The sequence below is a fragment of the Melozone crissalis genome, unplaced genomic scaffold, assembly GCF_028551555.1.
Source record: "Melozone crissalis strain CALT ecotype California unplaced genomic scaffold, PUWL_Pcris_2 ptg000029l_1, whole genome shotgun sequence".
Classification (NCBI taxonomy): domain Eukaryota; kingdom Metazoa; phylum Chordata; class Aves; order Passeriformes; family Passerellidae; genus Melozone; species Melozone crissalis.
The window spans coordinates 7,231,056-7,257,603 of record NW_026535807.1 but is presented as its reverse complement, the minus strand read 5'-3'; the positions used below and the strand labels follow the sequence as shown (position 1 = coordinate 7,257,603).

Genomic DNA, 26,548 nt, shown 5'->3' with positions numbered 1-26,548 from the left:
CTGATACCATTTCAAAGTGCAGAGAGCAGCTTTTCTTCCAAAAAAATCTCTCTTTTAAGGAAGAGTCTCAGTTCTTGCACACACAGGCTCAATGGAAGTGCTAAACTATGAGATCTGCTTAGGGACTGGAATTTGAAATAATAAAGGGAGAGTCTGAAATTCCAGCCATAAGAGTTTTTCTTGCAACCAAGCTCAATGGAGTTGAAATTTTGCTGCAAAACCTCTCTGTCTTAGACCCTCCACAAATAAAGATGGGCTAATCTGGAGTGATGAGACAGTGAACTACAAGGTTCTTCCTCTGTGAAGACTGTGCCCTGATCCTCCCTTGCATTCCTGGGTGCAAAACAAAGGATTGCCCAGCCCCACTATTTGTGCACTGTGCATAAACTGCACTTTGTAAATGAATCCAGGACTAGTATGTGACTGTTTGATGGCTGGAAGGGGGCCATGAGGTGATTAAGATACTCAAAGGTTAATATAAAGCATGTGTACTTGGGCATCATGACTTCAATCAGTATTTTCAGATGTGTAACTGTTATGCAAATAGAGATCTTTAAAAAGTGGACAGCTGTGTTGATTTAATGCAAGATTCTCTCCTGGAACAAGGTGCACGTAACAGCACTGCATGCCCAAAGTTTGGAATGCACCCTGACATATTTCACTGTACTAGGTCTCTAGATGTTGCAATTGGTCTAATTCTGTTTTAATGAGTATATCATCACAGTTACATTCTACATGTAAAATTAAAACATCAGGAGATCTGGGAATCAGCAAAACACAGAGCTCAATTACCCAACTCACATATTACCTGACTCTCAGAAGAGAGGCCAGTTTCAGAAAAATGTCTCATTTCTGCCCTCTCCCAGGAACACTGTCTGACCCCCTGGTACACAACCCACAGGTGGTTTTACAGTCCCATGTGAGGAGCAAAAACAGATGCGTTTTCACCAAATTGTTACTTGGACTCAGTGAAAATGGAATTAGAAATTCAGGATTTCAGCTTCACCCTGCACTGCTGAAGCTGCTGAAAGCTTTCCTATTGATGCACACAGGCACTGCTTCAGCATCCAAACTTGCCTGCTCTGAGACTGCACCAGGATATGGCACCTTTGGAGGTCTCTCCCATTTCCCTGGATTAAATGAGTTACTTCACAGACATCATTATCTGACTTCCTGTGAAACTATCAAATTACACACTATGTCTTTCAAGGCGTATTAAAATCCTAGTAACTTCTCTGAGACATATTTAGCACTTCATTTCTTACTGCAAGTTTTATATATCAACCCCCAAAGCAGTGGAATTGAGCTGCCTGAATAAATGTTTCCTAACGCATCAGACGATGTGAACCACATCTCTGCAAGAGCTCAGCTTGTCATTGCTGGTGAATGTTAGGGAACAGACTTCATTCTTTGTGAATAAAATCCCTTGTTGGGGAGGAAAATCACAAATCAAAGTTTTTTCCAGTGAAAAAAGCCTCACCACTATGCTCTGATTTCTAATTATTTCTATGATTCTTAGCAGATTTAACTTCCTGCTATCTGTGTGTTCTCTTTTTCAGGCAAAGAGGAGAATTCACTACTGTCACAAAGCTGTCCATTGTTTCCATTCATACTGAATCTGCTGCTAAGATGATATGACTATTGAATGAGACATAGACTACATAGTGATTGAGAGAGTGTTAAATCTTCAGAAATGGCAGTGCATGTGGTTAGATACTGATATGGAATAAATAAAGAAATAGCAAGAGGTGGACAACATATAAATGTATAAGGAAAAGCAACTTAAATAACTTAGCCAGATGGTAAATACATAAATCAGAGGACCTTTGGTTTTAATATTAAAATTCAAGAAGTGACAGTGTTATATTAATAAAAACACTGTATTAATAAAATATGACTTCTAGAGTAAACAGTATACTATATTCACACGGAAACATATTTCTTTTATACAACACATTATTTTGCTGATGCAAGAATATGTTGCAAGAATAAGTTAGTACTTTTAAAACAAAACAAAACAGCAAAATAATGGAGTATATTATGTTAACATACAGTAACTAATGTAAAAAAAATATTCTCCTGAACTGACATGCACAGTTTTTCAGGTTCAACTGATCTAATTATCTGACTAACAGTTGCAGTGAGACCTCTAAAAAATGATTAATATTACCAACAAATGTTCCATGAAGCCTGCAATTGTTCAGACCATAAAAATACAGGTCCAAGATGAGAAACGGTTTCTAGAAGCCAGCCATGCCTATTTAATATAGATGGCTAAATATAACCTCAGCCATCAGGCAGGGAATGTGGGCATTTGCATCAACAAGATGAGGGCTGTCTGATTTAAGACGACTCAGCTTCAGGACTGGCTCCTGATACGATTGATGACAGACACAAGCTCTGGAGCTGCACTGCTTGCTTTCCTGGTGTCTTCTGCTTCTGCCCTGTTTGTGTGTGTGAGCTGTGGAAATGCCCTCACCTGGACTGTCTGCTGGGAAGTTCTCAGCGCAAGCAGAATGGCAGTGCACCCCTGCACACCCTCCCAGTGCTCACACTGTACTGCAGCACTGGATGGAACACGTCCAGTTGCACCGCGGCTGCTCCTGTAGAGCCGCCCTAGCAGTGAAAGGAGGGCAGAAAAATCACAGTATTTTTACCGAGCTGTCTCCTGGGTTCAGAATAGAGCTGAACGAGACCCTTGGCCACACCTAAGTGCTCAGTTCCTACAGGATGCCTGAACTGATTTAGTGATGGAGGACGCAAATGCCTGTCTCTTCCATCACTATAAACACTCGAAACCTCACTGTCGAGGCTGAGCAAATGCTCAAGAGCAAATCTTCTCACAAAAGCCTTGATGTGAAGCAAAGAGCTTGATAGTGAAGTAGGCAGTCAAATCTGTGCTCTTCCTGACTGACACCCAGAATAGTAACAAAAATACTCACTTTCACTACAGCGGTGCTTCTTTTAAGGGGAAACATTTTTCACTATCATTCTGTAGTTGTACAACCTTATAAAATGATTAGTATAATCATATTGTTCAAGTTCTGACATTTATATTAATGATACATTTATAAATAGTCTGCAAAGGGTTAGTGAGCAATTAATAGATGCTAAAGCCAGGACTACAGAGCGGCAGAGAGAGCCCTGGGTCAATGAGTAATGTCCTAGTCAAGCCATTGAAATTAGTTGTCATTGCATGAGCTTTAGCATTTGCTCAAAAAGATCTTTCAACACAGACACACACACACAGACACACACACATACGTGTCAGCTGGCTGCGAGATAAATCAGCACTCTCCGAGAAGCTAGCATGAAAAAAACCCCATTGCAAACCCTACTTTTCCAAGACCTCTCAACTCACCAGAGAACAGACCTACTCTGCATCCTGCATACTTGGATGACTGTGCGAAGGACAAGTGTTCCACATTTCTCTGCGTGGATTCACACAAGCGCACCAGCTGCTCTAGCTATAGGGCACGGACCCCCTGCAAATTCAGCAGCTCTGCAGAGGCAGATTACAGAGCCCTCATGAGCACACAACGTCCATGCTTTCCCCCCACCATTTTTTTCAATACTTAACAGTATCTCTCTCTCACTGTGATTTCTATACCTAACTCCTCAGAGCATAAGGTGCAGAGTATTCAGCAATGAAAATAGAAGAAATACATGCTTGCAAACTGCCATCTGGTCAGGTTATGGAGGGCTACATATTTCAGCCTTGACTGCAAACACAAGTACAGAGAAACCCTTTCAAAAGATTCTGTGTTGTGGAATAATTTCTTGGTTAAGAGGAGATAATGAGATTTCCTTCTCATAATGCACTGTAGAGATCCAGGACAACAAGAAGCCTGGTGGAATGGCCAGATTTGATGATCTGTCTTTGCTGGCCAACTTGAAGGTCTATCTCCAAAGTAGAGGAAAGCTGTGGAAGAACATTCTGCAGTGTTCCTGATTTCCAAAAACGCTCTGCTGGAGAGGTGTCAACAGAAGGTCACAATTTGGTTGGGAATTGGCTGCTCCGAACTATATGAGAATCCATGGCCACAAATTCAACTGTGCTACAGTATGGATATGTGGGGTGAGGAGAGAGTAGATACAGGAGGGCAAGTCAAACAGAGTAAGTCTCTAACCTGAATTTTTCTGCAAGTTCCCTGTCGATCAGACAAAGAGGAGCAGGTGGTCTGCCCAGGAGGCAAAGATGAAGATGCCTTAACATTTAGTTCTGAACAGCACATGAAAAATGTCATAAGATCCTAGGAATGACACTCCTTTTTTCCTTTGCACTGTATGTGCCACCCTCTGGCACTCACTGGTGCCTCCCTTCACCGGGCCACATCACGTTGAGCCAGCTTTGCAACTCACACTTTTGTGTGCGAGACATAAGAACAAAATATCAACACGTGAAAAAAAAAAAACCATGGTGCATCTTTTCACCAGATGGACAGAAGCTTCTCGTGGAAAGCACCCACTTTCCTGCTGGAAGAAATCTTTTATATACCCAAGTCTATAAGAAAAAGAGTCCATCCTGGGCTTTTGCTGGGAGATGCAATGCTCAAAGCACACTGTAACTAGAACTCCAGAAGGGAATAACCATCACAAGAGAACTAAGAAAAGATCTTTTATAACTATCAGAGATAACTTGGAAATGATAGATGCTGGCATACCCAGGGACAAAGCATTTTGACAGGCAAGTAGCACATCCAAGTACTTATGGACATCTATAGTTAACTCCTTGAAGTCATTAAAAAGCAAAAAGATGACAGCTTCTGATAAAAGAAAAAAAAAGCAGAATGATTTGTTTATTGAATGCTTGACCCAGGTGGACAGGTACACAGAGTTAACTGCCTCTGTTTCATAACAGACAAGGAAATACATATTTTTTACTAAAGCAGAGCTCTGAAACTGAAGTTAATGCTAACTTCGAAGTGCAATTCTGCTTGAAGGAGTGGCTGTAAAAATGGCATTCTCCTACTCGAAAGATCTATTTCTTGTATGTTTTCTGGGTCACATCTGCTTATTTGAAACAAGATTTTTTAGGATCTTTAATCCTGTTAGCCTGCAGACCAAAGACAGCAAATGGAAAGTGAGAGAGGCTCCTGAATGCCAGCCACTTAACCCCACTCAAAACAGAGGGGATGATCAGGTGTCAAGAAAAAGCCCGAGATTTGGCAGGCAGAATCCTTACGGATGCTGAGGATGCACAAGAAAGAAAGGAAAAAACCTGGGTACTCAGACTCCAGGTTGCATATGGGAGGCTGGCTGCTGAACAAAATCTCTTTTCCTTGTAAACGGAACATATTTGGTGTGAAAAGCCCTGAAAGACCACACGTTCTTTTATACAGCAACCTCTGAGAGCGCGGTGCCATTTCATTTTCCTTAGAGAATGACAAAAAAAGCAAGGAAAAGAGTCTCTCCAGAGGTCACCTGGTCCCAGTTCCTGGTCTGAGGCACTGCCAGACTCATGTCACTTGCAAAGGGTCCATTTTTCTCTTTTAGTGTCTTTATTAGAAGGAAAACTTAGCTATTTCCCTTTGTAGGATCTGACTCGGCTTTATAGAGCAAGCATGACAGGGTTCAGCAATGCTTCAAAACCTGTGAAATAACAACAGTAATCCAAAGCACATGTCACATTTTTATCATTCACCAGCTCTTGAGTTCAATTTGGGTTTTTCTCAGGCTCCCAGTTTCTTGCTGGTAAACTCCTAGCTTTCCAAATGTAAGAAATCATTATGCTTGAGTCATCTTGCCCATGTTTCACTTTGGTTTCTGCATGTCTATTCCTACAGGCAGAGGAGCTGGGACTGGCAGAGCTGCCCTGGACATGGGGACATGTGCAGCCACCAGCCATGGGGCTGATGCCAGAGGCACACACTGCAGTATCCCCCCCACAGGGTGGGTGGAAAAAATGAGTGTTGAGAATAAATACAGCAATGACTCACAGGGGTTATAGGGCTGGAACTGAACACAGTGAAGCGAGATTTTTTTTGTTCTGAAAAGGAGCTATGTGAGTTCAAAAGCAGCATTGGAAAAGGCCTTTTAGAATGGGTTCCAAAAAGCCATGGCAGTTAAGAAGGTTTTCCCATTTTCATGCTTCCCTGTTCAAAGGCACACGGTTCAAACTGAGGCAGCGATGCATTTCAAAAAGCCAATACCATTTCCCTCATTAACCTGAAAATCCTGAAGAGATCAGGCCTCCTATTTACAGCATTAAACTAGAACGTTTAAAGCATTTTCTGCATGTCCAGTCTAACGTTTGCTAATTCACCTCTATATGAATCTCCATCCATTTGCACCCAAATTCCGATTGTATCAAAGGAGGTTTCCTTACTTTACTGGCTCCCATGACTCCCGCTCAAAGCCCCTGTGAATTGACTGTGCAATTGAGGACTCCATCAGATCGACATATCTAACAACAAGTGGAGCAAACAGGTCTTGGAGGTGTTTGTGGAATTTTCCATTGCACAAATTATCTAGAATAGATAAATAAAAGTATAGTAAGACACTACTGTTACTGCAACCTCTGTAACAAACCACAGAGTGGCACTTCATCAAACAATGAATTTGTCAGTGAACAGGAAAACTTCAAGAACATAACAGGAGCCAGAGTTCATGACACAGACAGCAGGAATGACTTCTTACTCCAAACAAATAAACAGACAATGACCCTTCTTTTCTATTAATGTAAAACTTACAAATACATTATCACTTCCTGTGAATAAAACCAGTGTAAGAAACACAGCATGGCAAACATTATGGCTTTAGCATGTGGGAAAATAATTTCTTCTTTGGTTGCTCAGTATCATGATGCTGGAGCTTGCTTTCTAAGGATGAGTCCCTGGCTTTTTTCACATAGTCTTAGAAAGCTAGCTGGGGTCCTGGTCTAGGACCTAGCTAAGGCAATGCCAATTTTGCCACCAGCTCCCCAGGGAGGGTTGGACTACCCAGGAAAGCGCCAAATTCAAAACATGGATTTTGAAAGCATGGGCCCAAGTGCTTTGGAGAATTGTCTTATTTCACAAAGCACTTTTCTTCTGAACTACTTCTGCTTCCGTTTACTTTAGTATTTTCCTTCCTTCAATAAAATCTTAGAGTAAGGACTGGCTTACTCCATGCTAAATAAATGCAGTACACACGTTTAAAACAATACACACATTTAATGACAGATATAGAGTACCTAATTCCCTGCTTATCAGGCAGCCATTACCAAGAGACTTGAGAAGATGAAGCAAAATAAAATTCAACTTCCCACCTTTGACTGCAGTGATTTAAGGGCTGTGCTTTTTTCTAGTGGCAATGCAATAAAAGCTGGTGCTAAAGGAGTTTGTAAATCTGTAAATCTCCACCCATCTCAGTTCTCAGTGCAGCAAGGAGAGGCTGAAAGCATGATCAGTAACCTGAGCAGCCCACTGGAAAGGGAATGATCAGAATGCAGAATACATACAGTCACTACGGAGGGAATCGTTAATGAGCTGAAAGAGCGGGAAGCTGTCCCAGGTGTCTGGGGGCTGCACCTCTAGCGCTGCGTCCATATCCACCGCAAACAGCGACAGGAACGTCTCCGCGTGCTCTACCATCAGGTCTGACCACCAAGCAAAGGCCTTCAGAGTTGGCAGAAAAAGATAATAAAGATGTGTATTAGTTCTAATAAAGCGCAGGGAAAGATGTTAGGCCACATATCTTTAAAAAAAAAAAAAAAAGCATCTCATGGAAACTATCATTATTGTAAAGAGAACAGTGCTTTGAGTGCTAGCCTGCACGGGCAGTGCTAATCACAGAATTAGGCACTGCTGTTCTAACACAAAGCTTTCTTGTAGAGGGTCTCTTCAGAGCTCCACTGTAAAGGTATGCAGCTGTAACGTAGCAGAGAAGGTTTCATCTGTTCAATTTACAATAAATGACTTCATTAATGATGCAAATTATCAGGAAAAAAAATCAACTAATTCTTATTTCTAAAGTACAGAAATTTGGGAGTTTCTTCACTGTGCTTGTGGGTTTTCTGATGTGTTTTTCAACAGCTTAAATTCTACTTGGATTCAGTACTTGCATTTGTCTTGAAAAACTAGAAACCTGAGACATTAAACTCTGCCCTAAATCATTCACACCCTGTTTTCAAGATATTTCAAACATTACCAGTAAAAGTTATTACAGCACTGTTCATTTTACATCGTTATCTAACACTACCACCTTCATGATGCTGCTGATTAGGAACCCATTACAAAGCTCTACTATCAACATGCCAAGGTAAAAAAAAAAATCTATGGCAAGCCTATATTTTCACAGAGGCAGGAAAAACATATGTCTAAACTTGAAAACCAAAAAATATCAGTGAGGTAACTCATTCTCATGCACATGGGTCCTTAAAATTCGCTGTGCGGGCTCTCTGAGGTGGCATTCACATCATACATGGCTCAGATGTGAATGCTGCAAATGCATGCATGCGTGTTCAGTAGTCACTTCTGGCTGGGAACATGCAATATGAGAAGAGCTGTCCACAGGACCATGTGCCGTCATTTGGAAGTGATAGGAAATTACTCAGTGACTTAAAGGAGCTCAGGAACAGCTTTGCGGCACTTGGCAAGAAAAAGAAACCTCTAGCTTAGGCACAAGAGTGGAGATGAAACGAAGGGCATTGGGAATGGAGGAATCAGTTTGAAGAGGAATTGCCAGTCAGGGAGGGGCATTTTTTGCATGTTTTTGCAGACATGAATAAGCAGAATGGGTTTCCACTCAGGGTTCAGTTCTGATTCACTGATGAGCACAGCACAAGTCCAGCTACTGGTTCACCTGGTCATGGAGAGGGAACAGCACCTCCAAAACAGGTTACTGCCATAACCTCCAAAACAGGTTACTGCCAAACCTGTTTCCTGTTTTGGCTCAGCTTCTCAGCTGCCAGCGATAGTGGCAAGGGGTCTTTGGAACTATTTCCACTCCTTCAATCCTTTAAAATATAAAGCAGACTGACACTGCCCTGCTATTATTCCGTGAGTTGATACAAAATGGATGTGAAGGCATGGATAGATTGGGCACTCGGCATTTTCTTCCCAGAGCACATCCAAGATGTGAACCAAATAACCAAAATAACCACATGACCCCCAAACTAATCTTAGGATTGGGCTGCCCTGTAATGGGGATGAAGATGAAGGCACAGCTTCAGTGTCTGCCCATGCCTGAAGCAGCAACACCAGCAGGTGAGCGTCCCAGTGGTCATGGCATGGGGACAAGGTGGCTACAGCAGAGTCCTTTGTCTGCAGGCTGCCCTCAGCTTCAGGCCCATGGAGGAAGCTGCCCAGCTCTGCTGCAGCATCTCCTGCTTGGGGATGCTCAGGGCACAGTGGTAGTGGTGACAGTGGCCCTGGGTGTCTGCAGAGCTCTCACTCTGGGAAAGTCAAACCAAGGTGAGGGAGCCTGTGTGGGGCTGAGGCGTGGGGCAGAGCCCTTCAGCACTTCTCCACATTTGGTGCTGGTGTCCAGCCAGGCACAGGGCTGGGTGCCAGTGAGTGCCATGTTGGGAGGCATCCAACCTCTGAGAGACCACGGAAGAACCAAAACCATCAAGAGGCAGGTGTGCTCCTGATGCCTGTTCCAACCTGCTCGGGAAGGTGGATGGGAAAAGAGCCCTGCTGAGCAGTGGGGCTGTGCAGGGTCCTCTTATCTCAGCAAGGCCTGGCTGTGGTTTTCAGGGGGGCTGTGGGAGCTGTCCTTGCTCTGATGTGGTTTCTCTGGCTGTGCCTCTGCCTGCCCAGAGCCTGCCATGCTGGCACCCACCCAACACTGCCCTGGGTCTGCGGCCATGGAGTGACCCCTGCGATGGCAACCGGCATTTGGGGGGAAGGGAAAAGAGGGGAGGCCAAAGAACATTTTCTGTAACAAATCCCAATATAAACACTTCAGAGTCCTGCAATAAGAACCTGCTTTCATGAAAAAGGAAAAAAAAGAGCTATTTTAAAAAAAGAAAAGCATATGATCATTGGTGGAAAAAAATTATGCCCAAATCAGTAACAGTTTTCCTTTTGCTTGAAAAGTCAAATTTTAACTCCGTAATTCTCAAACTTCTGTCAGGATCCTCAACCTCCTCCCTAATTTCTGTAAGTAGGATTGGTAACACCATACTTAGAAAACCTTTTTCAAGATGGTAAAATTTCATTTATTTACCATCTACTTACCTGCTTTGCTTAAATAATAATGTAAAGGGGGGAAAAGTGTGCTTTCTAGCCAAACACACCTATTATTGTATATTTTACACATGGATACACATGTATATATGTATGACCTCAAGGAGTTAAGATACATATATACATATACACATATGTATACATAGAGAGAGAAAACACAAATTTAAAAACAGGTGAATGGCATTGCCCCTGGCATTTGTCATCAGTCATCCAGAGGAAGGGAAAGGGAGCTGGGAGACATCTGATGGGAGAGATGATAGAATGCCAGAGACCTCCTGCTCCCAGATTACAGACATAGGCACACAGATTCTGCTATTTCTGCCTGTGCTGCATTGCTTCCTTCTCATGGGTAAGACAAACCCGACTGACTAGACACGATACTCCTCTTGTAATGGTTTTTAAACATGCTCTGAGTATTATTTTCCATATTTTCATTAGGGAGTCTGCCTGGATGTCCACATGGGGAAAAAAGGGGCATATGTTAATTGCAAAAACTATTGCTTTTCAGTAAAGTAAGGCATTTCTTCAGTAAGCAGTGCAATTTTCTACTGAATAACCGAAGTAGACCAAAGAGTCACACCTCACAGGTCAAGCCTTCTCCAGGTGAGTGACAACATATAAAAATGTCACCTGGAATTATACAGGGGGAAAAATAAAGTGTAATACCTCAGCAATGCTCATTGCACAGTGACAGTATAATGTGGCTACAACACATAATAAAAATCAGTGAGATAAACCACCCAGCCTCTTCTCTCCCTTCCCTGGGTGCAATTCAAAGTGTGCAGAGAGCTGGCCAGCTGCCTGTGCACTGCTGAAATGCCACAGCCACCCTCAGGACAGGGATTCAAAATGCACTGAGAGTGTGCCGGGCTTCTGGAGAGAGATGGATTTCATCCTTCCAAGTCCCCGTTCAGAACATGGGATGGGGATGCCTCCTATCTGTCTTGGCATTAACCTTCTGTCTCTAATCAAAACCTTGTGACACAAAAGATGCTGGAGAACAGTTCTGAGCCTTCCTCATCATGTGAGGATCTTGGCAGCATGGCTGGCTGAGTGTGACTGGTCCTGCAACTGCTTCCTCTTTTCAAAATAAGCTGTGTTTTAAAAAACAGCTCCTTCCCAGCTGGTTGTACATCCAGCCTGTGCTGGTGAGGAGTGGAATAAAACAGTTTTTGCACAAGCACAGTGCTCTCAAGCACCCCTTGCTTTAGTGAAAAGGAGGTTTATTTCACTCTTCACCCCATATATTCTCTCTCTACATATAAATACTGTATATCCAGTACAAGGCACATACAGACAAAACCAGAGGAAGACCACTACCATTCTAGGCACTCGTGTAGTACTTAGTCCATCTCCACCACAGTGTACTAGAGGTGGGGTGAATGCAAACGACAAGTAACAACAGGCTGAGGAGCGAGTCCAGGCAGGTAGGGTTGTGTTGGGATGTAACTGCAGCGCTCGTAAAATATACCCATTGCTGCATGCATGGACTGGACTGCTATGCCACATTTACCCTCCTGTGTCAGGCCACCAGCTCTGCAAGCAGCCGACCCAAAGTTGCTGTTACATTCCTCGGTCAAAGTTACGGAAGCGAGGGCAACCAGGGTAAAATCCCAGTAGGAAACATGGCACTGAGAGGGCATGCACGGAATATGACAGGAGTGACTCGTTTCATTCGGTTTAGTCACATACCTCTTTCCCCTGCCAGGATCATCCAAGATTGAATGAACAGTAGAAAAACAGGGAGGAAATTTAAATATGTAATCAGGCGTTAGTTGGGTTTTGTGGATTGCTGTGTATTATCAATAAGTAAAACTATACTGCATATTTAATACACACTGGAATGATTTTTAGGTGATTGTGAAATTATTTATCAAATGCTCTTAATGAAAAATACTGTGAGTATATCTATATCTATATATATATCAATGGGAAGGAAAAGAGAAAATAGTGAAAGAGTGCAACAATACCTACAGTCATAAACAACAACTGTTCACTTCGAATTTTAAAATTATTAACTTTTCAATACGCATTCAAGAGCACCAGATTTACAGAGAACTCAAGGCTCAATCCTGCAAATACTTACATGGGTATGCAACATCACCTGCTCAGAGAGAAATGTCCTGACGTGCTGAGAGCAGGACTACAGCCAGCCATGCCAGCTGCCTGTGGGACCAAGTGTTTCCAGGATCAAGCCTCACGATTTTCTGGTGTATATCTGACTATGACATGGTTTCAGTGGTTTTAATACACAAATCTTTCTGTTAAGGTGCTTCAAAGAGTTAAGAGTGGTTGTATTAGGCCTTAGATAACCCAGACAATGAGTAACAGAGCACAGTTCATCCTAACCTCTGTGACTAGTCATTGAGGTATTACCAATAAGCCAAGGCAGAAGAGGCCGACAGGAAACCAGGTGAGTTAATCATGTACTGGAGGGGCCCAGGGGGACCCCTGGAAACAACCTGGATTCTCAGAAAGGGGCAGAAAGGAGAATGGTTCTGTTTCGTTGCAGTTTTCCTTGCTCCCTCCGGACAGCAGGAGCAGCAGCTGCGGCAGGGACCCCGCTCATGCTGGCTGGAGGCACACAGCACAGCTCAGGATTTGGAAATACAACCTTTCTGGAAAGTGGACAGGCTTGCTCTTGCAGGTAGTTGGTGGTGAATATTTGGCCAGACTGGCCCTGTCAGAAAGGCTGCAGACTGACATCGAGGAGAGCACAACTCAGTTAATTCATCCTTTAGCCCTCCCTCCCCTCTGAAAACACATTCCTCCTGAAGTGCACCTTGCCTCCATCGTACTCCAGTGTACTTCCAGCTTTTAAAAAAGATAACCAGCACCAGCTGGGCAGACATCACACAAATATACAAAGCCCCCACCGGATCCTGTGGGAGACCTGTGGGGACACGACCTCGCCGGGGACGCTGCTCACCTCTGCGTGGTGCTCTTCGTTTTGCTGTAGGACTTCAATTACCAACTCTGCCAGACGTATTGTGTCTTCTAACTTTTTAGCTGGTGTGACTAACCGGCCTACATTCTCTGTAGTACAAGAACTCGAGTTAAAAGGAAGGCAGGGTGAAAAGCCAGACGAACAGTGAGTTATTTTAGAGGTTAAAAAAAACCCCCCATAATATTCTGCAGCTTAAAAGATCTTTTCATGCATATGTTAAATGCTTATATAATTAGTACTGAGCAAACCAGAAAGCCACATTCGTTATTATACTATGAAAATACAGTGCTCCAGCTCCAAATTTCACAATACTGTCAGAGTTGGTTTGCTTTATGGTGGCACTTTATTAGCTCAAATAAGAACATCACATTCCCTAAAGACAGCATCTGGCCACTAATGTATGAACAATATGTATCCTTCAATCTAGATGATGCTATTATAGGAATCATATCTATATCATTTAAAAATTCTTTTAAGAAGATCAATTCAAACAAATCTGTCTGCACTTGTAATAAATTGTCAGACTCGAGCAATTTAAATGTCACCTGCTTCTAAAAGCAAAACTCGCAGGTCTGTCTTGCTCCAGGATTTAACTCCACAAGGGTCAGGAGTTATGCATGCTGGAGGGAGTGAAAAGTGGTAAATCCCACAGTCATGGGTAAGATTTATATGGGAAAAGAGACACAACTTTAAAACAAAAACCCCGCAAAACAAACCAAAGAGTTTAAATCCTGGAGCTTGGTGTTTACCTATTTTGAGTCCTTTTGCAGTGTTTTCTGAAAACTCTAAAAAATAATTAAATTATATTCTTCCAGGTAATTCACATTATTAACGACATATTAAAAATATGAGGTGCTAACAATACGGAACATTTAGAGCATTTCATTAGAAATAATGTAGAGGAAAAGAAAATAGCCACAATTTCCCTGCAGGACAGCTTCCACAGAGCTGACCACAGACATGTCTCTCTGGCTCACACCCAGCTTGCAGTCCCAGCTCTCCTGAGCAGCAAGGGCAAAGAGAGGCATTTCACTACACAGCCACTCCATACCTCTGCATCCATGGGTGTTTTGGCCTCTCCATGGTATCAAAGGGCAGCTCACTGCCCTGGGGTGGGCAAACTCTCCCTGTGATGGTTGTTTGGAGCAGGAGTGGAGTGGGAGACCTGCCCCTTGGGATCCATTTGCCAACAGGCCAAGTATTCACAGGGCATCTCACTCCAGCCTTCCACACACCCTGGTTTTTTCCTAGTGTTTGGTGCTGTTTACTGGTGGGGCAGAAGCTTGAGGTTGCACAAGGTGGCCTGTTCTGCTGGACTGGATAACCCAGGGAGAAACCCCTGCCTTGCTGAAGGCTCAGGGAGCTTACAGGACTTCATTCTCCCCCTCAAAGCCTTGCCAGTCCCTACTTTTCCCTGAATGCCTGTCTACAGGTTACACAGTTCCCATGAAAAGGAAAGCCATATGTTTCAGGACAGTCCCAAATGTGGCTGGTTTTTGGAGGAGCTCAGCAAGCTGGAGTCTGGCCCTGTAGGGGCTCAGCTTGGCTGAGGGATGGTAAAGCACCATGCAAATGAGCTCCACAGTTTTATTGATTTACGGCACAGACAAGGGCCTTGGGTGTTTCTTCTCCAGTTTTGCTCTTTTATCATTGGAAATAGACTAAACAAAAAACAAACAAGGTTCCCTTTAATATAATTTACTGAGCAAATACTGAAATTGGAAAGCTCCTGGCTATCTCCTCAGTCTCTGTCCTACACTATCCAGCACCTCAATGGCTACAAGAACTAGAAACCACTTCTGTTTGCAAAAGGAGCCCAAAGACAGATCCCTCAGTAAGATCTGGTTGTTTCTGCACCTCCAAAGCCAAGGGAAGCTTTTCCATTGATCAGTGCAGCATCAGGCCCATTCTCATTTGCAACATTGATCTGCTCTCAAATATAACTAAAAGACAAAAGTGTTAATAAGAACAACTGCTCAAAGATGCTGTCTTTAAAGAAAATATTGATGCTTATATAACTTTGGCAGCCAGCAGATGTCAATCTTAATTTTTTTCCTTCTTATTTTAAATATTTCCCTGGTTAAGTTACTATACATCAGAATATTCTGCTAAGATAGCTGGAGCACTGACAGTTACATGAAACGTATACGATATACTTATCAAACATTTCATCCAACATCATGTAAAGCTCATACATATTTATAGTTTCCATGCAAAATGTTATGCAACAACAATGTTATTTTGTGCTGACGTTGATATTTGAAAATGTTGCATATGTCAGACATTGCTAGACAAAAAAATGTGGACATTTTGAAATAAATGCTACCTCTAGGTCTCTAAAGCCTACCACGTCGCGCTAGGTGCTTTGTATGTACCAAGCTGCATATGAGGACTAGCTTTCTACGGCTACACGAGCGGCTGCTAGACTAGGAAACCACTGAATAAAAGAAAGGAAGACTATTACAGTACTTGGCGGCTGTTTGGCCATGCCTTTGAGCATATGATCTATCATGTTAGTCTGCGTTTGAGGAGATGATGGTGGTGGCCCAGCCGGCGGCTTCGGCTTGGGCGGACGGGCTGGTGGTGCGTGACGGAGAGAGAGACGCCAAAAGTAAAGAGACAAATGACTTCATAAACAGTGACAAAAAAAGATGGGAATTTCAAAAGGAACATAAGCAGAAATGATCAAATAGGAATGGAATAAGCTGCTGGGTTTTTGCTTATTGGTATTTGGGGTATTACATGGTAATGACACCATTTGACAACACGTATTCTAGAAGTCAGCAGATTCGAACGTCCTACAGCACTGTGCAATCAGAAAGCTAAAAATTCAATGCAAGTATGAAACCACACTTAGTGCAGTCACACCAGGAGACTGAGATGGGTTAATTCAGTTAAAACTCTGGAATTCAGAAAAGGTGAACTAAAAAACACAACTTGAAGTCAGCTCCCCAATGCTTAGGCACGTTTAGCAATAGAATAATGAGCCATAGGAATTAATTGCTTTGCAAATATCAATTACACATTTTAGAATTAAACGTCACTGTTGGTTAAAGGGAGCTATAAAATATTCTTGTGCAATTTAAACATGTAAAAAAATCTGTCACTTAAAAATGTGTGGTTCCTGATCGTTTCCAGCTCATTTAATTATTTTCAACTTGGAATTCTAGTGGCTTTTATATTCTGGGTTGAATCATATATAAAAACTTGCCAGCTCTATCAAATATGTTACTTGCTATTCCAAATGTTAGAATACTGCAATCAGGACTTGACCCATCTGTCATATAGTTTACAATATCAGCATAGGAAAAATTCAAAGAAAATAGCCTTTCCTTTTACATACACCCAGAGAATAAATTATATGCTGTGAATATATTAACACAATAGTTTCTATTCCTTTTAATAACAGTTTTTAGCAGCATTGTGACTATTTTTAATCATGCCATTTGCAAGGAATCTGGCATATTTATCTGGACATTCTATTGCCAAAAGTCCTTGCCATTTTGCTTGCATTTTCCAGTGGAGGGAAAAAAAAAATCAGTTGGCTTGTGCAAAGGAGATTTCTGATTGCTTTTATTTCTCACAGAACTACAACACTTATCAAAGTATAATAAAGAATATTCAAGTAAACCATTAAGGAGTGTGAGTTAGGTTGGTGCCCCTCTCCATACACAAGGATAGATACACATACATACATACACACATACATAAAATCACATACAATGCACACACATGCACACACACACTCACACACATTTTTAGTCTTTTAAGCTGTATAATGATTAATTCAGACTCTCAGATTCAAGCTACTGGCTTTCTTTCTTTCTTTTCCTTGTTTTCTTACAACAGGAAAAGCAAATCTATTCTTCCATCTCTGGAGTAATCCTGATCTTTGATCAACATTTACCAAGGGTGACTTTATCCCCAGAAATAAACCTCTCAGCCCCTCAAGTGACAAAAATAACTGCTTTTTGGGCATTGGCCTAATGACTTTCACTCTGCTTTAAAATATAAGCAAGAATTCAATTTGGCTACTCACTGATTGCTCTTGAGTTTGATATGCAAATGTAGGAAGAGTATTTTACTGCCCATTGCTATGGAGAACAGCTTGTGCCAAGGTCCCTGGATGGGAAGGGATGGTGGGGAGAGGGAATTGCACATCTTCTCCCACCCATGTCTGACAACCACAGGGTGGGAACCCAGGGAGTCTGTTGGGTGGCAAAGTTGGGGGTATCAAAGAGAGAGAGAGCTCTTCCTAAGAGTGCCAAAGCCAAGGTGAAAGGAATCTGAGTTTCACCCCATTGCACACGTCAGCACTGCAGCCCTCAAGCATCCTTAAATGTGGAGTCCAGCCCCTGCATCCCTAACAGCTACCCATCCAAAAATAGCTCCTAGGCTTCACAGACATCCAGACTCCAGAGTGTTGAACGGGCCTGATTAGCACAAGTGTTTTCTGTCCTAGGGAAAAGTCATTAATAGAGAAAGAGGAGGAGGAAAAGGCAAGAGATGCAGCAGCATCTTCACGAGTCGCTGGTGCAGCGCGTACAGAACAGCTTGGAGGAGGCTCCCGCCGTGCAGTTGTCAGCACAGTGCCCCAGGGTGGCTCTCACTTCTCTGGGGGGCCTGTGAGAGACCCCTCCAGCACCTTACCCTGCTCCTGGCATCCCCCCACTCTTGGAAACAAGCTCCCACAAGGCACTGGAGCAGGCTAAGCAACAAACTCTTGATATAATTCTGATCTGGCCCAATCTGCACAAATATTCAGCTCTTTTCACACATTTTAGTTTTTCAGACCCAAATTCAAGGCTCTTGCATGACGGCTGCAGAACCACCTGGAGGTGAAGGAGGGGAAGAGTTCTCTCTGTTCCTGTGGGCACTGAACATCCATGTGCCACAACTCATGCTTTTCTTTGTTGTCTCTTTATTGCATTAAAATTTAAAATATTAAGGTCTGGCTAAGGAAAGAGAATAATTTGCTCTGTAAATTTAAATAGAAATGGGGTTGTGAGAGCCATGCACTATGAAGCACTAGAGCTCACACACTTCCCTAGGTCCAGGTCTCAGAGATGGCATGTGAGGTCCCTTTCAGGGGTGGCTCAGCTCCCACTCAGAGCAAGGGAGATGTGTGAGGCTGGATGGGTTTTAATGCACTGGCTCCTGATCAGCTGCAGTGTGTGGCAGGTTTTGTTTCACTTTGGCTTTCCTTTTTTCCCATCCTTTTCCTCTCTGATCCCTCACTACAGCCAGTTTAGTATCAGAAATGCTCTTGTACTTGCTGCTCATGTGTGTCAGAGGAGTAAGATTTAAACACCTTCCTCACTGAAATCAGGACCAAATTCTTACTGCCTGACAAAGTGCTTTCCTGGACAAACTCTTCTAAAGGTTTTTATGCTCCTGCATTATACTGGCACATAAATACTTGCAGAAGCTCAATTACTTGAAAAATTCGGGGTTTGTGCTTGCAATGATCTTCAGCCTGCAATAACAGGTATATTGATAAATCTGTGCTTCATTGGGTATAGATATTGCACACAATTCATTGTGTGTGGCTCTTTACAGACTGGAAAATTTTCCAACTACGTATTTCTACCTCAGCACTGTGATTTCTGCTACTAAATCATCGGCAACAATAAGAATTACACTTGCAGCAGGAGAAGAATATTATTGATTTTTCATATTTTTTAGAAGCATAGCCACTGATTCAATGATTTCCTCATAATTATTAAAAATATATGACCCTTGCTTTAGCATCCAAGTGTTATGTGTGCATTCATTTGTAAGCCAATAATCAAAATGATACAAAAAGCTGCTGTTTTCAAGACAACTATAAAGCATAATGGACTTAGCCCAAGGACAAGGCAGGGCAGACTTTTATTAAACTCATTAAATTAATTTGTGTGCATCTGAAAGGTATTTCAGTGATGGTATTTTTTCTCTCAAAATAAGATAGTTTATTTTAAAGGAAAGAAAAAATCATAGATTTTTTTTTTTAAATTCAGAAAGAGATGTCAGTTCACCTCAAAACCTCAACATACTGCAGAGAGAACTGTTCTCCTGATTTTGTAATGATTATTGAGCCTAGGGAAGCATTTGTGCCTATCTGAATTGTGTCTCATGCCCCAGGCAGCAAGTTGCTCCTGCAATTGGTGGGAGACTCATAGAAAGAAAATGTCAGAATGCAGATCTCTGAATTTCTGAAGCTCTTGCAATAACTTTGTACTGCTTTAGACACTGCCTTTGAAAAGTCAAGAGGAAATCCTGAAAGCTGTGTAACAATTCTTTGTTAAACACAGCCCAGTGCCACTTCAAGGATTGAAACAAATAAAGCAGCATTTCAGCACACATGGATACAGGTTATAGTCATGCCTGAGTGAAAGTATTTATTAATGACTTCAGCCTCCCCTCCTGCACACAAAGATTGATATTTTCATATATTTTACATTTTTATTTACTCAAACAATGTAATTTTATTTTCTTTTTAAGCTTTGTGATTGATCACAAATTCTGAAGTGATTGGCTAGCAGGGGCTGGGCTGACAGATCACACAGGACCTGGTCAATTGACAGGAGGCTCAGCTCCTCAGCTGAGCTCCAGATACGCGCACAGAGCTTCCCAGGCTGACATCCAGAAATAGGGAAGGCGAGTGACGTAAAGTGAGCATGGGGCTGTGACAAGGGCCAGTATGACTGCCTTGGAAAATGCCACTGCTCCTTCACAACCTGCTGTGCTGCTCTAGTCTGAAACCAAGCTCTCCTGCACCTGCTGCCTCGGTGCAGGATGCCTGCCACACCTGCTGAGGCCGGTGCACCACCAAGATGCTCCATGGCTGCTGCCAGCTCGGGCCCAAGCTGCCCTGCTCAGTCCCTCTCCTAGGGGGCACCCAGCCTGACACAGGCACCTGGGGGATGTCTGCCTCTGTACAGGCACTGCAGCTGCCCCTCAGTGCCCCGTGGGCAGCACTGGCCCCTGAACTGAGCGGGTTCCAGCTTCACAGGCACCTGGCATCACCACTGGGTGTGCTTTCAAGAGAGGCTGAGCCTGCCCAGGAGCCCACCCAGGGAGGACAGAGTGTGCCACACAGTGTGTGTGCCAGGACAGTGTGTGCCAGGACAGTGTGTGCAGCCCTGCAGCACGGTGAGGTGTGGTGCCTTGGGAGACTCCTTCCCTGCACAGGGGATGGAGCTGCTGCTGGACAAGCAGAAACCTGGTATTTTTGGATAGCTCAATTTGCCTTGGGGACAGAGCAATAGCAATTCAGTAGGTCCCTCTGCTCTGCAGCTACTTTCCATGAGATGTTCCACTGCTCTGCCACCCACACCCTGGCACTAAGCACCGAGGTGAGATCTGTCTCCTTCACTGCTCATCTCTGTGCACCAACTCAGCACTACCATGATAAACCTCTCCTTACAGAGACCAAACCTAAACTGCAATATGAGAATTTTTCAGCCTGAAAACTGAACTCCCCCCCTAGTCTTACACCAAACACAATCAATTGTCAAACTGACAACTCTGCCTTGGCTGGCACCACCTCTGAAGCTGCCTGTACCCAACTCCAGCAGTGCAAAGTGGCACTTGTGCTCATGGGCATAAGGGATGGAGAAGTTATTATTTTCTAAAATAATTATGTATTTCTGACCTACATAAACAAACACTTATTAAAAGGTTACAATTATCAATCTGAGTGTTTGTAGCTTTGTCTGATTAATAATTAAAGTAATTTATTTTAAATTCTTTTAGCACAATTCCCTGTTTAATGTTCTATTTCAATATTTTAATGCAAGACAAGAGACTACACATTTCTCAGGAGAAAGGAGAACTAAAGGGTAACACTTGTGTGTTTAAGAAGTTGTTTTCAGGGTATTATTTTTATCCTTGCTTCTGGCAAAATAAAAAAGTCAGGTCAAACCCCAGTCACTTTTGACTCCACTTAAGCTGAGGAACCAGTTTCAAGTGAGTCCTGCTGACCTTGCCTGAATTTTTTGTATTTAAAACCAAGGGAGATTTGTGGGCGCAAAGCAGTGGAGTCACAACTCCCTGTGCCCTTCTATTTGCTCCAAGCATTGGGAAGAAACAGGTTATTTTTAAACAAGCTGGGCCATGGGAATGTCATTCTGAACTTCTAAACTGCAGCCATGTGACAGGTTGTTGCAGCAAGCACGATGCTCCATGCAGTTATTGTGCTTAATGCACAACAGCCTGTGCTCACTCTGATTGTTACAGTTAATGGTAATAACTGGGACCGTTCTATTTACTTCTGTTTATTTGCACCTTTCATAAATGGAAGAAAAAATTAGTCTGCATTTTCTAAATATTGCTTTTTATTTACAATTCATTTTACTATGAGGCAATAGATTATGGGCCAAATTTGAGTGAGGGGTCTGGGGAAGTCAGAGCCTGCCCCAACCTCTTGTAGTGCTCTTCTAAAGCAATTTCCCTGTGCAAAGAGAGCTGAAATCAACCAGATCCTTTCTTTTTTCCCCACAAAACAGAACAATCTACTCACAAAAAGAAATGAACAGTTCAAGTTTCAAGGACTCTGGAACTAGGACTCTGGGATACAACAGAAACGAGAAGAGGGGCTGCAGAGCTCCACCATCTCTTTTGCAGAGATGTGCACTTGAGCTGAGCCTTTGCCTTGTTACATGTCACCACAGGTTATAAACGAGAGACAAACACAACTTCTGTCCCACCAGATTGTTTGTTACACATTAACAAATAAATAGAAATAAAGAAGTAAAGAAAAACCCAGTCCTCCCATCGGGGCAGAAAACAGAAGGTATGAAAACCAAAAATGAACATTAGTTTACTTATAAATGTGCTTGTTAGGTGTGGAAAATTAATGGCCAAATCACCAACATTTTTTCACCCAAAATGAGCTGCAGTTCTTTTGAAAAACAAGAAACCTTCTCTTTACAAAGACTAGATTCTCCTCTACAACTCTCTCCTAAGAAGGCACTACATCTCTACAGGGTATTTTTAATCTACACTCTATTCTATGAAAGGAGGAAAAGGAGATTATGTAGACAGCACAAATTAACTCCTTAAGTATCAATGCATCTCCATTTTCAGCCTGAAGGAGTACATATCTTAAGGAGCTATGAAAATAGAAAACAAAATAAATATAACTCAACAGTCCTAACAATTTATAATGCATATACAATTGTTCACCTGCGTCCTTTTGATTCTCTATATGAAAGAGAGAAAGCAACAAGGAGAGAAAAGAGAGAAACAAGAACAGATATGCAGGATTAATGAGCAAGTGGACCGCACAGCCCCCCAGTTATGCGTGATATATGACATTTGAAAAAAAGAAAAGTCGCCCCATCTCGCCCCCCGCCCCCCCGAGCGTGGGGTTACCAAAGGAAGCTCCTTTCATGGAGAGAAAACGCTGCACAAATAGAAAACCAGAGAGGGAGAGCTCTGAGGACACAGAGGGGGTCTCCGAGTGACAGCAGGGTCGGGGTGTCCCCTCCAGAGCTCGGTGCAAAGGAGTGAGTAAAAAAATCGAGGAGGAGAGCAAGTAGAGTGCATCCTTTCGCTGAGAGCTAACAGACAGGAGACATTCAGATCTGATGTACAGAGAAAGGACAGCCTTACACCATCTTATACACAGGATTGGGTAAAGATTTTGTACGCAGGCAAAGGGATGGCTTTTTCCAAGTGTCCTTTATCTGACCTCTAGCTCACTTCTCCACAATGTAGCTGCTACCTTTTGATTGTGTACCAGTGACAAGCACTTTACAAACTGGGGTTACACAGAAGCAAAGTAAAAATGCATTCAGGTCACGGACATAAAGAAGAACTGAAAAAACTTACAGACAGTCTGAGTTTGTCACAAACAGATGGGTTAATTGTCTAACCTGGTTTAGGCTGATAGAAAGTGACTGGACTTCTCACACTGGGTTTCACAGACAGAAGCAACAGACAAGCCAATGCTAAAAGACTTGAAGCAAGGAGAGTGAGTTGGTTTGGATCTGGACTTTCTTGAGGTAATGAGAACAGAGAAAGTGAGGACAGCATGGAGAGGAGGGTGGTAGGTACTCACGAATGGTTAAATCCATCACTTGAGAGGCCAAGCAGAAGACAGGATGCTCATACATTTCTCTCTTTTTCCCTATAAAAGAGGATTTGGGCATGCAAGAGGCTTAGGTCAGAGGTAAAGAGGTTACAGGCTATAGGTCAGAGGAAAACTTCATATCAGGTTAAAAGGAAAGCCACAGAGTATTTTGGGATACACACAGAATAAAAAGAAGAAAAAAAAAAGGAAAGAAAAATAAAAAGGAGGGTTAAAATTTGAGATCTACTGGATTAACCATTCAGCATGCCCATGAGTCACAAGAGAGGCTGTGACCATGACTCTAGAGGTTTGCTCTGAACTGTTTGCAAGAATATAATGATCAAAACATCATGAATAGAGGGAAATAGATTTTCATTGGTTTAAGGCTCCAAGATACTAAGGATTTCAGCCTTCAGTATCTAAGGCTTTCACAGGTATTTCTTCATAAGCATAGCCTTAAGCACTGCTGCCACTGATTTGGTTCTGCATTTCTGACAAAAGTGCCTTACACGTGGCTATTCAAATGTCACTCAAAAGCAAGATTTCAAAGCCATGTCCAGTGAACAGGAATGTGTCTCACCAAGGTAAACTTGTCATTTGCTCTTCTAAGGAAGTATTTGAATATGCAGTGGACTATGCTCATGAGAGAAAACCTGATGCATGCAGCTGGCGGATGTTGGGTTGTTCAAATTAACAATCCCAGCATGCTTGGAAATTGGTGTTACAACCACTTTTGTAGAAATAGCATCAAAAAGTGGCTGTGGCCAATCACAGATAAAGGAGGAGAAAAGCAGAAGAGAGCAGATAGTGTGGAATGAACTATTTCCCTGAAAAGGCAGCTGGAAAAAAAATAGGTTTGTTGCTTCAAAGTATTCCCAGACCTAAAAGTCACAGTGCAAAAAGAGAGGGCAGATAATTAACACAACCAAGAAGAATTGAGGCACAAAAGGAAAAATACACACTAACTGTTCTACTTTGGAAATGAATGCATTTTTACTTACAGATCATAAAGTTTGTTTTTGCATAGATTTATCTGAAAGAAGAGAGCAAATCTTACCAACGAGTTAGTGATATTTATACAGAGAACCTAAGGGAGCCAGCCCTGGGTAGAAGCATCCATCAACAGAAAAGCTGTTTTTGATTCTCAATCCTTCTCCATGCTTGTCAAGTATATTTAAACATTGCATTTTACAGAATACACCAATTAAAGTATCCTCTGAAGTTGAGTACTTCGATAAATTGCCTGATAATACAGTGCTTATGAAACCTTCGTTCCTTCTCTATTTTTGTCACTCATTACCAAGTCAAGAGTTGATAAACATCCTTTTAGTGCCCAATTCTTAAGTGTTTCTCACTGGATGCATAACAATGAATTCATTACCACTGGTACACAATTTGCATCATTAGACAGAAAAAAAATGGAAAAAGAGAGGACATGTCATGTACAGAACCTGGACAATTTGCCATATAATAACAACCCAATTTTTCATGTAAACAAGAACGAAGAACAAATCAGAGGGAGTTTTAGTTTGGGGTTTTTTCCTCCTCTCAATATTGTCCTATAGGCATACAACAATAATCTTGGCTGTGGGAAAGCTTCACACCACACATGACAGAAACCCAGAGTCAGAACATACCATTCATCTGGAACACACAGGTTTAAGTAATTGGGAACTTGGAAAAAGTTGGGTGGGAGTTTGAAGTTGGGAAGAGCAGCCAACAAAGTACCAACATAAACTGATAACATATAAAGAACGACTGAATCATAGACTTTCAGTAACACATATCCTCCAGCAAACTTTAAAATGTCTTTTTGATGGCTACATGTGTCTCTGGTCACTGGTTATTATTCTCCCATAACTTAAAAGGTCAAAAATATCAGCTTTGCCAGATTCAGAGTGACAAGAAAGAAATCCGATGCAAGTATGGGATCACTGATCAATGACTGCAATGCAAACTGCAAACACAATGAAACACACCCAGAAAAAAAGACATTTTAAATTGGCTACAAATGATTAAACATAGATTAAACAGTTTTTCAGCTTTCTATTTTTCATTTGTCTCCTGAAGTGTCACAAGCAATTAGCTGCAGTATACCTTCAGCTGTAAAGATGACATCCCAAGTATTTTTCAATTTGTTTTTTAAAACCACGACGTGAGTCTGAATACTACACCACTGGCCAAATGCACCAACGATCAAAGGGAAAAAAAGCTACAGCTCTTTTTAACTGTTTCCTCTCTCCTTTCCAGAAAAAGAAATGATTTGCATAGCTTCCATTCTTAACTGCTTCCGAAGCCAACACCACAGAAAAGATTCTGAATCACAACAGCTTTACCGACAAGAGAGTAAATAGCAAATGAGCTTTTTTTAAAGAGCTCCCAGGCACCTAAGTTGCCACCTAGAAACATAAGAAAAATTTTAATTTCAGAAAGAAAGAGCCTTACCTTCAATTTTGGCATACTCTGATAGTCGAGTATAATTGACTAGAGCTGCTTGCTCCAAGCATTTACGGATGACTGTTTTTACCTCCTCTTGAGGGACCGGAGTAACTATGTCTTTCATCAGAACCTTGACACAAGAAAATCTGATTTGTTGTGGCACACAGAACTGTTTTTCTCCAAGCCCAGCACAAACAGCCATTCCTATGCTAGTGCTGCGTGGCTCTCAGGGCATGTGTACAATCACAGGACTCACTGCAAGGTCACCTTGGCCAGCCTAAGATGTGGGACTGTATTATTCCCCTTCTGCATTTACACCCTGAAGTCTGTGATGATTTTTTAGGGTATGACATTAAAATCTGTCACAACTTGCCCAGTGCCAAGCAATGTTTTGCCCTTTTCAGGCTCTACTGACTGACTTGGGTTTGGGTCTGGACTTGGCCACACTGTAGGTTAGCAGAGGTGGGAAGGATGTTGGAGTGGGGATGGGGAGGAGGATCACGGTGAGCAGGTTTTATGCATCCAGAGGGAACAAGTCTGCCTCAAGATGGGAATTTCACCAGGCAGCAGCCAGGAATTGCTGCCAAGGGTCTGTGATGTGGACCTTTGCCAGGCAGACCCCTCACCCTTACCTGACAACACAGACACAGAATATTGTGCCCTTAGTGGTCAGGCTACACACCTGCCTTTTAGCTGAGGCAGGAGATACCAAGCTCACCTAAGCCCCAAATTTCAGCATAGAATATCATTAATTACATGTCTTATGCAAAGCCAACAGCTCCTCAAGCTTTTTGAGATGGAAGGATATATGAGAACAGGTCATTTTAATTACTCTCTGCTGTTTCTGTGCTTACCCTTTCCAGCAGTGACAGAGTGGCTTTCAGTGCACCCTCTGGACGGCCAAATGGGAAGCAGTACCTAAAAAAAGCACAT

The 26,548-nt window shown here is 42.4% G+C and overlaps 1 protein-coding gene across 12 annotated transcripts in view; it reads right to left on the bottom strand.

Moving 5' to 3' along the window:
• The window catches only part of CADPS (calcium dependent secretion activator), a 203,760-nt gene that overhangs the window by 43,031 nt on the left and 134,181 nt on the right, over positions 1 to 26,548 (bottom strand). For 4 of the 12 annotated variants that reach the window (XM_054281013.1, XM_054281015.1, XM_054281020.1 and 1 more), the window contains exons 15-21: positions 26,470 to 26,533; positions 25,622 to 25,745; positions 23,165 to 23,233; positions 22,288 to 22,305; positions 13,093 to 13,208; positions 7,442 to 7,598; positions 6,329 to 6,470 (exon numbers count right to left, since the gene is read on the bottom strand). In XM_054281013.1, coding sequence (XP_054136988.1) covers positions 6,329 to 6,470; positions 7,442 to 7,598; positions 13,093 to 13,208; positions 22,288 to 22,305; positions 23,165 to 23,233; positions 25,622 to 25,745; positions 26,470 to 26,533 — 690 coding nt within the window. The remainder of the gene's footprint in view (positions 1 to 6,328; positions 6,471 to 7,441; positions 7,599 to 13,092; positions 13,209 to 22,287; positions 22,306 to 23,164; positions 23,234 to 25,621; positions 25,746 to 26,469; positions 26,534 to 26,548) is intronic. The other 8 variants (XM_054281014.1, XM_054281021.1, XM_054281023.1 and 5 more) reach the window with 5 other exon arrangements.